Source organism: Oncorhynchus nerka, linkage group LG11 (assembly GCF_034236695.1).
Source record: "Oncorhynchus nerka isolate Pitt River linkage group LG11, Oner_Uvic_2.0, whole genome shotgun sequence".
NCBI classification, from domain to species: domain Eukaryota; kingdom Metazoa; phylum Chordata; class Actinopteri; order Salmoniformes; family Salmonidae; genus Oncorhynchus; species Oncorhynchus nerka.
Window position 1 is genome coordinate 73138815 of NC_088406.1, and position 17340 is coordinate 73156154.

At 42.4% G+C, this 17340-nt stretch overlaps 1 protein-coding gene across 12 annotated transcripts in view; it reads left to right on the plus strand.

The window, feature by feature from the left end:
- LOC115117107 (type II inositol 3,4-bisphosphate 4-phosphatase-like) overlaps positions 1–17340 on the plus strand; it is a 547861-nt gene that overhangs the window by 435534 nt on the left and 94987 nt on the right. For all 12 annotated transcript variants that reach the window (XM_065024930.1, XM_065024928.1, XM_065024919.1 and 9 more), the window contains one exon: positions 5571–5754. In XM_065024930.1, the coding sequence (XP_064881002.1) occupies positions 5571–5754 (184 nt within the window). The remainder of the gene's footprint in view (positions 1–5570; positions 5755–17340) is intronic.

A 17340-nucleotide genomic window follows, 5' to 3' on the forward strand; every position in this document is an offset into this window, starting at 1 on the left:
ACGGTGGACACTTTTATTTTGACTCGAGCGTATCTGCCAAGAGGTGCTCTTCAATGTGCTGTTGAAGACCGTGTTTTGTGTTTTGAAATAAATTGAAATTAAGTCATGTTATGAAAATAGATAGCGAGGTTAGACCTAATCTGTAGACACACACAGACAGACACCCTGCCTTTGAACAAGAGCCTTTTGTAATAGTCTTTGATTAAAGGGAACAATAGTCTAGATGTGAGACTTGACTATTCAATGACATATAAATGAATCACAGGGAGGAGAGGAAAAATGAAAAACCTGGAGGTGGACAAAAAAAAGAGCCATTCATCTCGGGCACCTAGAGGAGCAGGGATGGAGGGAGAGGGTGGGGAGAGTGAAGAGGGAGGGGAGAGAGCAGGGATGGAGGGAGAGGGTGGGGAGAGGGAGGTGGAGAGGAGAGAGCAGGGATGGAGGGAGGGAGGGGAGAGCGGAGAGGGAGGGGAGAGCGAAGAGGGAGAGCGGAGAGGGAGAAGGGAGGGGTGGAGACGGGAGAGATGGTGAAGAGTGTGAGTGGGTTGGGAAGGAAGAGGGGATAGCAGAGGAGTGTGCGAAAGAGAGGGAGGTGAGAGATGGGGAGAGGGAGAGAGAGCGGGATGGGAGCAACAGCCGGAGCCAGCGGTATCTTCTTAGTATGGGGCCTTGAAAGGAAGTTAAATTAACAGCTGCACTTCGGGCCCCATCAGTATCCTACAAAGCTATTTACATACAGGGCAGGTGCATTTAGCTTTCATTAATGCCTTCCACCCAAATGGCTGTTTGAAAAGTCACCCATTTTCTTATTTTTCTTATTTTTAATTGAACCCTGTAGACGTTGCAGACTAATCTTTCTTTAACAAGCCACTCCTTTGAATCACTCAGCTTTTTGTACAGTGATAAGAGACGCTTACTTTGGCTGGAGCCCAGGTTTATTTAATGTGCATCATCAGGATCTGTAAGGGGGAACACTGCTGGGCTGAGGTTGAAGCACTTCTTGTTTTTATACAGTACTCTCTCTCTCGTTGTCTCTCTCTCCAATTGTGTGTGTGTGTGCTTGTGTGTACACGCACTGGGCCCCAGCATGAGGGCTGCCCCAGCTTATGAGGTCAGGTGTTGTGTGTGTGTGTGCGCAAGCTGTGCTGTGTCGCTCCTTCGCTGTACGCACTGCCGAGTATCTGACCTTTATTGTTGTGCGGCTGCCTGTCTGCTCAGGCAACACTGCCTAATCATGTTGGGGTGTGGAGGGGAGCAGCAGTCACAGCAGGGACAGTTTGGTTCAGGCTACAATACATACACCTAATAGAGTCCCCTGATGTCAAGGTCTCAAAGAGAGGACCGTGGCAGTTTTTAACATTTTATTTAACCAGGTAGGCCAGTTGAGTACAAGTTCTCATTTACAACTGCAACCTGGCCAAGATAAAGCAAAGCAGTGTGACACAAATAACAACACAGAGTTACACATGGAATAAACAAACATACAGTCATTAACACAATAGAAAAATCTATACAGTGTGTGCAAATGTAGTAAGATTAGGGAGGTAAGGCAATAAATAGGCCATAGCGGTGAAATAATTACAATTTATCATTAACACTGGAGTGATAGATGTGCAGATGGTGATGTGCAAGTAGAGATACTGGAGTGCAAAGAAGCAAAATAAGTTGTGTATTTGTAACGGTCGTCGGTGGAAGAAGGTGAGGACCAATGCACAGCGTGGGTAGTGTCCATGTTTTTAATAAAGAAATTGAACACTGAACAAAAACAACAAAGCGAACGAACGAAACCGAAACAATTCTGTCTGGTGCAGAATACAAACACTCAACAGAAAATAATCACCCACAACTCAAGGGTGAAAACAGGCTGCCTAATTATGGTTCTCAATCAGGGACAACGATTGACAGCTGCCTCTGATTGAGAACCATACCAGGCCAAACACAGAAATACCAACTCATAGAAAATCAAACATAGACAACCCACCCAACTCACGCCCTGACCATACTAAAACAAAGACATAACAAAAGAACTAAGGTCAGAACGTGACAGTATTAGAACCAGTAGTGAACTGATTAACACTATCTTGTGCAAACACAGGCTGTTCTGGCATCAGGCTGTCTGTCTGTGTGATGGAGAAGGGCAGTAGCCCTGGTCAGATGTAAGAAACTGTGCATTTCATTTCATATTTCTATGCTCCTGTCCTCCTATATGATAGTGTGGGTTTTGGCAGTAGCCCTCGTCAGATCTATAGTAAGGACTGGTCTGAAATCAGTGCCTAGTCCTGTGAGAGAGTGGCTGTTGGTCCTTATTTGATTTGAGAAACGGTTCTAAGATCAGTTGCTATCCAGCACTGTCTTACGACAGACTGGGCTTTGGGGAACCAGACCTGAGGAACCAATGGACACTGTTCAAACACAGGCTGTTCTGGCATCAGTCTGGTGCAGGCTGTATGTCCGTTTGATGGAGGAGGACTTTGACAGTGGCCCTATTAACTGGTCTGCGATCAGTGGCATTCCAGCCTTGTCTCTATGACGGAGTGGGTTTTGGCAATGGCATTGGTCTGGTCAGGTCAGGTCCATGCTAGTCTAGGATCAGTTGCTATACAGTCCTCTCACTTTTGACAGAGTGGGCTTTAGCAGTGACCAGACTGGTCTAGAATCAGTTGCCTTACAGTACCAGGCCTGTCTGTGTCTCAATAACAGAGTCTGTTTTTTGGCCCGGGTCCTGCCGTCCTCCGATGCAGTGTTCTGCTCCTGCTGGCTGTCAACAGCAGGCCTGGAAGCTCTTCATTAATTTCCTTCCCCACTATTAATTAGCCATGAGCCAGAGACACGGGCTTAATTAGAGAAGAGAGGCTGCTGCTTCTTCTTCTTCTCCTCCTTTTTCTCTTTCCCTCTCTCCCTCTCATTACTGTCATGACCAATTCCCATTGATCGTTTAGGAACATCAAGGGAGGACGTTTTGCTAGACTGCTTACTATTAGCTAGTTTTGATAATTCCTTCTAATAGGTAGGTCTAGAGTGGGTGGGTGGATGCTCCAAGGCGGAGAGCGAGGTGTGGGATAGCTAGCCCACTAGGGAGGCTGTGTCTGGGGGAGAGTTGGGTCGATAAAGACCCCCTCACCCCCTCCTGGGAGGTTCTGGTTCTCTCAGATGTAACCTACCGGAGATATAAGATCATCTGCAGAGTAAAAACATGTATACAAACATGTATTTTACATTAAACTAGCTAGCTTGTGGCTCAGCAAATTGCCAGTAGATGCTAAGAAACACAACCAAAATCCTTTGCTTCTTGATTAAACACCTAACAACAATATTCCTCCACCATTGTAAACAATGATATTCCAAGTCGGGTGTCCATTTTTAAGCTTTTCCCTTAATTAACAAGCAGAGTTTCTGTTCTCTTCACTGTGCTTGTCGGCGGCCATCTTGGCTTTGGTGGAAGCTAGCTAGCTTATTGGACTGACAGGCCATCCTGATGAGGAAATGATGGTTTCCCTCCAATAACCAGCTCCGATATAGGTCAATGCTCTCCTGTGGCATCAGGCGGTAGGGACCATGTGTAAACACTGATTATCCACTGCACAGGATACCTAATGGCTGGATTTGTTGTTGTTATGCAGCTGGAATTAGCTCATGAGTCTCTGTCTGCCTCACTCTCTCACTCACTCAGACAATGGCGTTTTTCCGGTGGTATTCTGTTTTATTGATCTTCTTCCATTTGTACCCTCCTTTATAATGTGGTAATATGAACTCCGACTCAAAGAGAATGCCCAAGTTTTAACGAAATGACTTACGTAAATTAGCATTCAAACAAATGTTGGCTTTTTCCCTCGTATTCCCTAGCAACTTCCCTAGTATTGACTATAGGCTAGGCTACTCTGTAGAGATGGGATAAGATGGTACTGGATCTTATAAGAGGCCGAAGTCTGATTGTCTATGGGCTGCAGCGGGTGGCCTATCTCCAGAGAACTCATTAGCCGTAATGACAAGGCCAGCGTTTGTTAGCGCTAACCAATCAGATGCTACATTGGCAGCAGCTAGCTAGCCCCCAGTACCACCTGAAGTAATAAAGGTCCCCAGGTTTTGGCACTGTACTGATGAAGCAGGTAGAGGATGTGTCATAAAAGATTGCTTTGAGGACTCTTCTTTTCTACTCGCTCTCTCGTTCTCAAGACATTCACTCTTTCAGTCTTCAGTCAGTTATGCCTTGGGATCTGGCTCCAGGGTCTGGCCTACATACAGGCTGTTCAGAGCTGAATCTAAACGAGCTGGAAGGGTTGACTGCCTCAAATCGCTGCTTCGTTAATGCACGCGCTTGGTCTGATGGCAGGAAATCACTGTGGAGAACTCAATGAAAGTCATTGAAACTTTACTTGAGGTGAACGTTTGATTGGGACTGATGTGCCCTGAATCTATGAACTGACAAAACACATTTCATCTGAGGGTGAAGCGCTTCCCTAAAAATTAAAAAAAAATATTAATTATTCATAATTTTCATCTGGCTGCAGATATTAATTAGGTGGTTTTAGATTGAAGTGTTGGAAAGCATTGATCTATGATACAGTTTCAGGCAACTAGAGCAACATTTGACTTACTGTATCCAGACTATACCACACACTGTATCGTGGCGGTAATGATCCAACTAGAAAACGTTTACCAGTGGACTGTTTTTGATTACCCTGTTATCTAGACGACAAACCGATCCATAGTCATCACTGTTCTAAATGGACAAAATAATTGTATGGGGAATGTGTACGTTCTGCTTACTAATGACATATCATGGGTTGGCTATTGATTGGAGGCAGAATGAGCTGAAATGAATCTGTTCTTGCAGGTGGTTTGCAATATGCCTGGACATTGGTTACTCTGTGGGTGGGTCATTGATTTAATCTAAATAACCCCCAGGCCCAGGTTCTGTCTACAGTATCATTGATCCATCTCCTTCGTTTCTCACTTCTCGCTCTCTCCGGTCAAGTTAGAAGAGTCAAATATGGTGAACTTCTGAGTATGTAAAATAGTATGTAAAATAGTTGAATATGTTTAGCACTGCTGAAACTAGCTGGATTCATACAGTCAAATTTAACCACATGCAATAAATGGTAAAACCTGAGTTTTTACAATGTTTCTTATTTTATCAGTTTTTATCTACACTGCTGTTTTACAATCCTCTAAAATCTTGACCCTTTTCTTTTCCTCTCTGTCTCTCCCTCTCTGCCTCTCTCTCTCTCTGCCTCTCTCTCTCTCGGTCTCTCTCGGTCTTTCTCTCGGTCTCCGTCTCTCTCGGTCTCTCTCTCTCTCGGTCTCTCTCTCTCTCTCGGTCTCTCTCTCTCTCTCGGTCTCTCTCTCTCTCGGTCTCTCTCTCGGTCTCTCTCTCTCTCTCTGTCTCTCTCTCGGTCTCTCTCTCTCTCTCGGTCTCTCTCTCTCGGTCTACAAATGTCATATTATATATATATACCATGTTTTAACAATGTACAAATGGTTAAAGGACACATGATAAAATAAATAAGCATAAATATGGGTTGTATTTACAACCCATAACAACAATTTCTCTCTCTCCATCACCTCTTCAGTTTCAGCACAGCATACCAGTGCATCTACTACTCCCCGGAGCACACAGCCAAAGCCCAGGAGGTGTTGCACAGTGTGGGCCATCTCCAACCTCTCATCTCGGGCCTGGCAGACCAGCTGCTTCAGGCCGCACAGCAGCACTCCATGGCTGGGCTGAGGGAGGCACTCAAGACCCTGGCTGGAAAGGTGAGTAGGCCTCTACCACCACAACTATCAAAACCACCACCACCTACCAGCTCTTTCCTTGTTCCTTTCCCCACCATTTAGCTCCAAGCCTGGGGTGGGAGTGCTACTTAGTGTCCCTGGCTGGATCTCCAGCCACACAGGTCTCCAACTACCACCACAATCTACCCCCTCTGTCCATGTTCCTTTCCCCCACGATGGAGCTCAAAGGCACAGGTAGAAGTGCTATGCTTAACTTATCTGGATCTGTAGCCCCCCCGGGTGCAGGAATGGTGCTGGGCTGAATGCCACCATCTGGATGTGTGTAGCACCACAGGGGAGCTCATTTTAGAGCTCCTCCCTCCTGCTGTGCTAGTGTGTAATCAGGCAAAGTGAAGCCTGGTAGGTGAAACCTGGGAGGCGAAGCCTGGTAGGCGAAGCTGGGAGGCGAAGCCTGGAAGGTGAAGCCTGGGAGGTGAAGCCTGGAAGGCGAAGCCTGGGAGGCGAAGCCTGGGAGGCGAAAGCTGGGAGGCGAAGCCTGGGAGGCGAAGCCTGGGAGGCGAAGCCTGGGAGGTGAGCTACCAGGGGGATTAAAACTGGAGCTATTTATAGAACATCTCCTTTACAGTGACTCTGAGTGTGAACATGTGTTTTTCCTCAGAGATGATTGTTTATACTGTTTTTTGCTGAATATATTTGGCTGCAGAAAGTGTATTTTAGTGACCTGAAGTTGCCCTTCAAGCGTACTACTACAAAACATCTGCCGTGAAGACATCTAGATCTAGGGTTAAACACACCCCAAACACACACACACCTCTCGTCATACCCACTGTCCATAACTCATCATTAAAACGCCAACTCAAGTGAATTGTGAGTCCACGAGCGCAGAGTTTTATGAACAAGACACTTGGTGTTTTATCCGTGTAATTATGAATTACATCTGGTGCTGTCAGATTTGCAATCTGCTGCAGTGAGTGAGTGAGAGAGATTGTTTTTGCCACAGTGGAGTAGAGCCCAATCAGACAGCTTCATTGGTACATTCTCTCTGTCACCGCTTCCCCTCATCCTTGATTAGACACGCAGGCGGCCTGGTCAGCACCGGCCCTGCTCCTCTGATTGGAACTTCAAACTTTGTGTGTCTCTGTCTCGGTTATTGGTGTGTGGGTGGGTGGTGGGCGGAATGAGGGAGGCTTGTGGTAGGGTGTGTACAGGGGAAAAATATAGTTGGACGTGGAGATTGATTGATGGTTGTCCGTTGGACAGTTGTTCATGTCATATGCATGAGTAGTCTGTCATAGAATGTGTGTTTGCACATTTGCTTATAGTGCTGAGTTCACCCTAAGTAGCTCCACTATCATTTATTTATTTTACATTTTTCATTTCACCTTTATTTAACCAGGTAGGCCAGTTGAGAACAAGTTCTCATTTACAACTGCGACCTGGCCAAGATAAAGCAAAGCAGTGTGACACAAACAACAACACATTGATAATCCATAGTCCGCCTAGCAACACCACACATTCAGCACACAATTTTCACCATATAATGTATGATCCTGGATCAATTAGGTGGTCTACCCATGGCGTTTCCACAGAAACTCTCAAAACACACACTCACTCACACACACAGCCATGCTGGCTCCCTGGGTTGGTGTGTGTCCACTGTCCAGACAGATGGCTGTGGAGTTTCGGTCCATAGTGAGGTAGAGAGAGAGAGCGAGAGAGACAGACAGAGCCCTAATGAAAGCACAGAGAGGTTTGATCCACAGTCACGTTACTCACCAAGGACAGCTCCCACTGCCAGTGTCTCACACAGAGACTTCTCCTCCAGAGAGTCTGGGAGTGAGATGAGGAGTGGGGGGAGAAGTTAGCCTGGGATCCAAACGGATTATTTCACCATTTTCAGCTTGGATTCAAGGCTATGGAGGAGGGTTGTCACTGGGCCGGGTGGATGCTGTGACTCCCCTTAGGGAAAGGGATAGGGGGGAGTTTAAAACAGAAAACCCACACTATGAAACAACAAAAAGATCTACAACGATCTACGGGTTCTCAGATGCTGTGTTATTACTGCTACTGCTGCTATTGGTGATGATGATGATGATCAGTGAAAGAACGATGCATCAATTCATCTCCTGCCTTCTGGGAACTGATGCTTATGTCCAAAAGCGCAGAATACATATTACTATTATCTTCTATGCATTGCTACAGTATAAAAGGATTGCCTTATTTGGGCAGAAAAACGTCATGTGTTAAATTATATTGGATACGGCGTGCCTACCAGGTGTGCCTACCAGGCGTACCTACCAGGTGTGCCTACCGGGCGTACCTACCAGGCATGGCTATGAGGTCATACACCTCTCCCAGTCTATATCTAGCACTTTCCATTCAACATCTTTCTCCTCTCTGTACATGGTTCTCCTTTTAATAAAGTAGGAAGTACCATACATGCACTACCGGTCAAAAGTTTTAGAACACCTACTCATTCCAGAGTTTTTCTTTATTTTTTACTATTTTCTACATTCTATAATAATAGTGAAGACATCACAGCTATGAAATAACACATATGGAATCATGTAGTAACCAAAAAGTGTTAAAACCTGTTAGGGATGCTGCGAATTTTCGCAGCTTTTTGTTAAAAATCGCGCAACATTTCAACGTCCTGCTACTCATGCCAGGAATATAGTATATGCATATGATAAGTATGTGTGTATAGAAAACACTCTGAAGTCTCTAAAACTGGTTAAATCTGTGGCTATAACAGAACGTGTTTGGCGATAGAAAATAGATGGAGTCCCGTTTACAATGCCTACAGCTTCCACACGATGTCGCCAGTACTGGCATTTCATTGCATGTTTATCCTTGGTGGGATGATGTATAGGCACTTCCTGTCTTGGGGTACACCGAAGAAGTTATGAAAGTGAAAAAATGGACAATGATTTCAAGACTTGCTGCTATCGAATACAGATCGCCCCGTGATCAATTTGATCGATTATTAACGTTTATTAATACCTACAGTTGGTTTACAAAAGTAGTTTGAAGTGATTTGTAAAAGTTTATAGGCAACTTTTTTAATTAAAAAAAATGACGTTGCGTCTTGTAAAGGTGAATTTTCCTGGATCAGACGGCCTTCATAAATGGACATTTTGGGTATACAATGACGGATTTAATCGGGAAAAAGTGATGTTTATGGGACATATAGGAGTGCCAACAAAGAAGCTCGTCAAAGGTAATGAATGTTTTATATTTTATTTCTGCGTTTTGTGTAGCGCCGGCTACCGCTAATGATTTTGTTTAGGTCTCGTTCAGGTATTTCGGGGGGGTGCATGCTATCAGATAATAGCTTCTCATGCTTTCGCCGAAAAGCATTTTACAAATCTGACATGTTGGCTAGATTCACAACGAGTGTAGCTTTAATTGAGTACCTTGCATGTGTGTTTTAATGAAAGTTTGAGTTTTATCGAGTACTACAGTTGGCGCTCTGAAATTTCCGCTGATTTTGGTCCCTGTACAGGGACCGCAGCCGTAACAAGTTTTAAAAAATCAAAATATATTTTGTATTTCAATATATTTATTTCATTTCCTTGACAGCATTTTCATGACATAGTTAACCAGCTTTATGAGGTAGTCACCTGGAATGCATTTCAATTAACAGGTGTGCCTTATTAAAAGTTCATTTGTGGAATTTCTTTCCTTCTTAATGCAACAATCAGGTTTGTGACAAGGTAGAGGTATATATATAATTCCATTTGGGAAAAGACCAAGTCCATATTATGGCAAGAACAGCTCAAATAAGCACAGAGAAACAACAGTCCATCATTCATTTAAGACATGAAGGTCAGTCAATGTGGACAATGTCAAGAATCTTTGGAAGTTTCTTCAAGTGCAGTCCCATCAGCGCTATGATGAAACTGGCTCTCATGAGGACCGCCACAGGAATGGAAGACCCAGAGTTACCTCTGCTGTTGAGGGTAAGTTCATTTAGAACTTACCAGCCTCAAACAGCCCAAATAAATGCTTCATTCAAGTAACAGACACATCTAAAAATCAACTGTTCAGAGGAGACTGTGAATCAGGCCTTCATCGTGATTGCTTTAATCCTACTTCTAAAGGACACCATGAGAAGAGAGACTTGCCTGGGCCACAAATGGCAATGGACATTGACCATTGGAAAGTTGCCCTTCAATCTGGAGTCCAAATTGGAGATTTTTGGTTCAAACCGCTATATTTGATGTCGGACGCTGTGGGTGGGATGAACGGATATCTCTGCAATGTGGTTCCCACCATGAAGCATGGAGGAGATACATGTATGGTTGAGGGGTGCTTAATTATGACACTTTTATGTTTTGAATTAAGGCACACTTAACCAGCATTCACTAGCATTCTGCAATATCCCATCTGGTTTGCGTTTAGTGGGACTATCATTTTTTTTCAACAGGACAATAACCCAACACACTTCCAGGCTGTGTAACGCTGGTTATTAATAGGTGTGGGTTTCAGCATGAAATATTCTTGATATATATATTTTTATGTCTATGTCTCTGTTGTAAATGTTTAATTAACAGGTGCCAAACTGGTGACAATTGTGTCAATAGTAGGAAGAGTTGCCTTAATTAAAATGAATGCCATTTTTTTTAAATTAGTTTGACTATTTTCTCTTGATCCATATCCACTAGAAACTCATGGACAATATGGACACAGATATAAACAAATTATACTTTATATAGTATTTTTATTATTCAGGTATAACTTACCAGAGTTACCATAGATGACCTGTTAATTTCCAGGTAGTTACCTTAGACGACCTGTTAATTACCAGCGTTACCATAGATGACCTGTTAATTTCCATAGTTACCGTGACAACCTGTTAATTACCAGAGTTACCATAGATAACTCTGGTAATTAACAGGTTGTCTTAGGTAACTATGGAAATGAACAGTCATATATGGTAACGCTGGTAATTACCAGCGTTACTAAGGTAACCTGTTAATTACCAGCGTTATCTATGGTTAATTACTGGTTACCGTTATACCTGTTAATTACCAAGTTACCGTAGACAACCTGTAAAGTCATAACCTGTTAATTATCAGCGTTACCATATTGTCCTGTTAATTACCAGAGTTTCTAGTGGATATGGATCAAGAGAAAATAGTCAAACTACCTGTTAAAAAAACCGTGTCGACCTGTCATTTACCATTAACGTCGGCGACCTGTTAATTACCTTACTATTGACCTGTTTTACCAGCGTTACCGTGCCGACCTGTTTTTGGGCTGACATCCCGTTTAACATGATATTACAACAGCTAGTGAAAGTGCAGGGTGCCTAATTCAAAACATCAAAATCTTATAATTAAAATTCCTCAAACATACATGTATCTCATACCATTTTAAAGGTAATCTTGTTGTTAATCCCAGCCACAGTATCCGATATCAAATATCCTGTTGCAAAAGCACCACAAAAGATTGATAGGTCACCACCAAACGACAATAAACACAGCCATTTTTTCCAGCCAAAGAGATGCTGTCACAAAACTAACCTTTGATGATCATCAGCACAATACATGCTGGTTAAATCAATCACCCTTTGATGATCATCTAAATGACACTCATGACTTAATGTTACAAAACATGTATGGTTTGTTTGATAAATTCATATTTATCAAAATATGAGTTTACATTGGTGCGTTACATTCACTAGGTCCAAAAACATCCAGTGATTTTGCATAGCCACATCATTCAACAGAAATACTCATCATAAATGTAGATGATAATACAAGTTATACACATGGAATTATAGATATACCTCTCCTTAACCTGTTGCGACGAGCAATCCCATATCCGGGAGCGTAATTATAGCCTCAAACTCATTACCATAATGCAACGTTAACTATTCATGAAAATCTCAAATTAAATGAAATAAATATATTGGCTCACAAGCTTAGCCTTTTGTTAACAACTCATCTCAGATTTTCAAAATGCTTTTTCAACCATAGCTACACAAGCATTTGTGTAAGAGTATTGATAGCTAGCATAGCATTAAGCCTAGCATTCACTTGCAACATTTTCTAAAAACAAGCAAAGCATTCAAATAAAATAATTTACCTTTAAAGAACTTCTGATGTTTTCAATGAGGAGACTCTCAGTTAGATAGCAAATGTTCAGTTTTTCCAAAAATATTATTTGTGTAGGAGAAATCGCTCCGTTTTGTTCATCACGTTTGGCTAAGAAAAAAGTTTCAGTCATTACAGAATTCGCAAATGGTTTTTTCCAAATTAACTCCATAATATCGACAGAAACATGGCAAACGTTGTTTAGAATCAATCCTCAAGGTGTTTTGCACATATCTATTCGATGATAAATCACTCGTTGCAGTTTGGTTTCTCCTCTGTTCAAAATGGAAAAATGCACGCACCTGGAGATTACGCAATAGTTTTGACGGAGGACACCGAGCAGACACCTGCTAAATGTAGTCTCTTATGGTCAATTTTCCAATGATATGCCTACAAATACGTCACAATGCTGCAAACACCTTGGGGAAACGATAGAAAGTGTAGGCTCATTCCTTGCGCATTCACAGCCATATAAGGAGACATTGGAACACAGCGCCTCCAAAATCTGGCTCACTTCCTGTATGAAATTTCATCTTGGTTTCGCCTGTAGCATTAGTTCTGTGGCAGTCACAGACAATATCTTTGCAGTTTTGGAAACGTCAGAGTGTTTTCTTTCCAAAGCTGTCAATTATATGCATAGTTGAGCATCTTTTCGTGACAAAATATCTTGTTTAAAACGGGAACGTTTTTCATCCAAAAATGAAATACTGCCCCCAGAGGTTCAAGAGGTTAACATATAGCTTCAATAAAGTTCCAACCGGAGTATTCCTTTGTGTCTTGATGAGCAATGGAACACAAGTGGATACCATGAGGAATGCGCATGATCAGAAAATGGCTGACTGCCAGTCACCTAATACATTCTGCTCTCATTCAGTCCCACAACACAGTAGAAGTCTCATTCAAATTTCTATAGATGGTTGACATCTAGTGGAAGCCCTAGGAAGTGCAACATAATTAATATCTCAAGGGGATTTCAATGGGAGAAGGGTGAATACATACCAAGCTCAGATTTCTCACTTCCTGCTTTGATTTCTCCTCAGGATTTTTTTGCCTGCCATATGAGTTCTGTTATACTCACAGACATCATTCAAACAGTTTTAGAAACGTTAGTGTTTTCTGTCCAATACTAATAATAATATGCATATATTAGCAACTGAGACTGAGGAGCAGGTCGTTTACTTTGGGCAATTTATTCATCCAAGCTACTCAATACTGCCCCCCAGCCATAAGAAGTTAATTACCAGCGTTACCGTAGACGGCCTGTTAATTACCAGCATTACCGTAGATGACCTGTTAATTACCAGAGTTACCATAGATGACCTGTTAATTACCAGCGTTACCGTAGACGACCTGTTAATTACCAGCGTTACCGTAGACGACCTGTTAATTACCAGCGTTACCGTAGACGACCTGTTAATTACCAGCGTTACCGTAGACGACCTGTTAATTACCAGCGTTACCGTAGACGACCTGTTAATTACCAGCGTTACCGTAGACGACCTGTTAATTACCAGCGTTACCGTAGATGACCTGTTAATTACCAGAGTTACCGTAGACGACCTGTTAATTGCCAGCGTTACCGTAGACGACCTGTTAATTACCAGAGTTACCGTAGACGACCTGTTAATTACCAGCGTTACCGTAGACGACCTGTTAATTGCCAGAGTTACCGTAGACGACCTGTTAATTACCAGCGTTACCGTAGACGACCTGTTAATTACCAGCGTTACCGTAGACGACCTGTTAATTACCAGCGTTACCGTAGACGACCTGTTAATTACCAGAGTTACCTTAGATGACCTGTTAATTGCCAGCGTTACCGTAGACGACCTGTTAATACCAGCGTTACCGTAGATGACCTGTTAATTGTCAGCGTTACCGTAGACGACCTGTTAATTACCAGAGTTACCGTAGACGACCTGTTAATTACCAGCGTTGCCGAAGATTCCAGTAACTTTGGTAAATGACCAGTAGATTTATAACCCTAATCATACAGTATAGTACAGACAACTCCTCTCATCCTCTTCAAATAAGCGGTGAGTGTATAGCCTTGCAGTTTTTTCATCTACTTTAGATCAAAGATTCAGTATCACACATAAAAACCACTCCTCCTCTTGCAGTTCTTTCATCTACTTTAGATCAAACATACAGTATCACACATAAAAACCACTCCTCCAACCGTAAGCATTTCACCTCTGACTTGCACTTTTCCCTCAGTTGAGATCACAGATGTATTGAAGAACGCAATGTTTCTTTCTCTCAGGGGATTTCTGGTCCTTAGTTCTCCACAGTAGGTGAAGGTGAGAACCAGAGTGAAATGAAGTTCTCACCTGAGATTGAGAGGTGAGCAAAAGTAGAATAAGATAACAAAGCGAGCGATTTGAAATGTGTTTTTCTTTCACCAGAGACAGTTTAAACCAAGTCCTAGATTAGAACACACATTCATCTGATATTGTACCGTGTGTTTAGTGGACTCGCTGTCTGAGAAACCCTGAGAGTTTCTCTGTCAGACGCAACACCTTCAAATGCACCACACAGCACAGTATAGACAATCCTCCCCTAAGAATGGTTCACTACTTTCAAATCTACCCGAAATGCAAACAACTGAGAGAGAGAAACCGGAGACTAGCAACTATCTGAGTCATTGTGAGTTAGTCTATTAGAATATCAACTATCTGAGTTATATTGTGAGTTAGTCTATTAGAATATCAACTATCTGAGTTATATTGTGAGTTAGTCTATTAGAATATCAACTATCTGAGTTATATTGTGAGTTAGTCTATTAGAATATCAACTATCTGAGTTATATTGTGAGTTAGTCTATTAGAATATCAACTATCTGAGTCATTGTGAGTTAGTCTATTAGAATATCAACTATCTGAGTTATGTGAGTTAGTCTATTAGAATATCAACTATCTGAGTCATTGTGAGTTAGTCTATTAGAATATCAACTATCTGAGTTATATTGTGAGTTAGTCTATTAGAATATCAACTATCTGATCTTGTGAGTTAGTCTATTAGAATATCAACTATCTGAGTTATATTGTGAGTTAGTCTATTAGAATATCAACTATCTGAGTCATTGTGAGTTAGTCTATTAGAATATCAACTATCTGAGTTATATTGTGAGTTAGTCTATTAGAATATCAACTATCTGAGTTATTGTGAGTTAGTCTATTAGAATATCAACTATCTGAGTTATATTGTGAGTTAGTCTATTAGAATATCAACTATCTGAGTCATTGTGAGTTAGTCTATTAGAATATCAACTATCTGAGTTATATTGTGAGTTAGTCTATTAGAATATCAACTATCTGAGTCATTGTGAGTTAGTCTATTAGAATATCAACTATCTGAGTTATATTGTGAGTTAGTCTATTAGAATATCAACTATCTGAGTCATTGTGAGTTATATTGTCTATTAGAATATCAACTATCTGAGTTATATTGTGAGTTAGTCTATTAGAATATCAACTATCTGAGTTAGTTAGTCTATTAGAATATCAACTATCTGAGTTATATTGTGAGTTAGTCTATTAGAATATCAACTATCTGAGTTATATTGTGAGTTAGTCTATTAGAATATCAACTATCTGAGTTATTGTGAGTTAGTCTATTAGAATATCAACTATCTGAGTCTATATATCAACTATCTGTGATTGTTAGTCTATTAGAATATCAACTATCTGAGTTATATTGTGAGTTAGTCTATTAGAATATCAACTATCTGAGTTATATTGTGAGTTAGTCTATTAGAATATCAACTATCTGAGTTATATTGTGAGTTAGTCTATTAGAATATCAACTATCTGAGTTATATTGTGAGTTAGTCTATTAGAATATCAACTATCTGAGTGATTGTGAGTTAGTCTATTAGAATATCAACTATCTGAGTTATATTGTGAGTTAGTCTATTAGAATATCAACTATCTGAGTCTGTTACGTCCGTCGTTGAATGAGTGAGACCAAAGCGCAGCGTGGAAAGTGTTCATGATTTAATAATGAAACACCGACAAAACAACAAAATATAAACAAATGTAAAGTTCTGCAGGGCTAGACAGCTACTGTGCAAAAACAAGATCCCACATTGTCATTGTGAGTTAGTCTATTAGAATATCAACTATCTGAGTCATTGTGAGTTAGTCTATTAGAATATCAACTATCTGAGTCATTGTGAGTTAGTCTATTAGAATATCAACTATCTGAGTCATTGTGAGTCTAATCCTAATATAATAACAATGGCTCTGGATGGGCTTTGTCGCAGTCAAATAGCTTGGTCCCTTGACCCCGCAATTGACAAGAGCAAATATGACCAGAGTGTGAAATACCATGTCTCTCACCATGCATTCTTCAGTCAGCCCAGAAAAGCCAATGAAAACCAAATGTCTTCCATCGATTGCAAATGAACGCCGTGGAAGATGAGCACATTTCTATTTGAATATGGATTTTGGCATTTTAAGTTCCTTTTGGGTTTTTGTGGGAGGTTTGATCCTATTGAGGTTTTTTTCTTCACTAATTTGTGTGTGGGGTTATGGGGAAGTGTGTGGGGTTGGGTTGTGGGGAAGTGTGTTGGGTTGTGGGGAAGTGTGTGGGGCTGGGGTGTGGGGTTGGATTGTGGGGAAGTGTGTGGGGTTGGGTTGTGGGGAAGTGTGTGGGGTTGGGTTGTGGGGAAGTGTGTGGGGTTGGGTTGTGGGGTTGGATTGTGGGGATGTGTGTGGGGTTGTGTTGTGGGGTTGGATTGTGGGGAAGTGTGTGGGGCTGGGTTGTGGGGTTGGATTGTGGGAAGTGTGTGGGGTTGTGTTGTGGGGTTGGATTGTGGGGAATTGTGTGGGGTTGGGTTGTGGGGAAGTGTGTGGGGTTGGGTTGTGGGGAAGTGTGTGGGGTTGGGTTGTGGGGAAGTGTGTGGGGTTGGGTTGTGGGGAAGTGTGTTGGGTTGTGGGGAAGTGTGTGGGGCTGGGGTGTGGGGTTGGATTGTGGGGAAGTGTGTGGGGTTGGGTTGTGGGGAAGTGTGTGGGGTTGGGTTGTGGGGAAGTGTGTGGGGTTGGGTTGTGGGGTTGGATTGTGGGGAAGTGTGTGGGGTTGTGTTGTGGGGTTGGATTGTGGGAAGTGTGTGGGGCTGGGTTGTGGGGTTGGATTGTGGGGAAGTGTGTGGGGTTGTGTTGTGGGGTTGGATTGTGGGGAATTGTGTGGGGTTGGGTTGTGGGGAAGTGTGTGGGGTTGGGTTGTGGGGAAGTGTGTGGGGCTGGGTTGTGGGGTTGGATTGTGGGGAAGTGTGTGGGTTGTGTTGTGGGGTTGGATTGTGGGGAAGTGTGTGGGGTTGGGTTGTGGGGTTGGATTGTGGGGAAGTGTGTGGGATTGGGTTGTGCGGTTGGATTGTGGGGAAGTGTGTGGGATTGGGTTGTGCGGTTGGATTGTGGGGAAGTGTGTGGGGTTGTGGGGAAGTGTGTAGGGTTGGGTTGTGGGGAAGTGTGTGGGGTTGGGTTGTGGGGAAGTGTGTGGGGTTGGG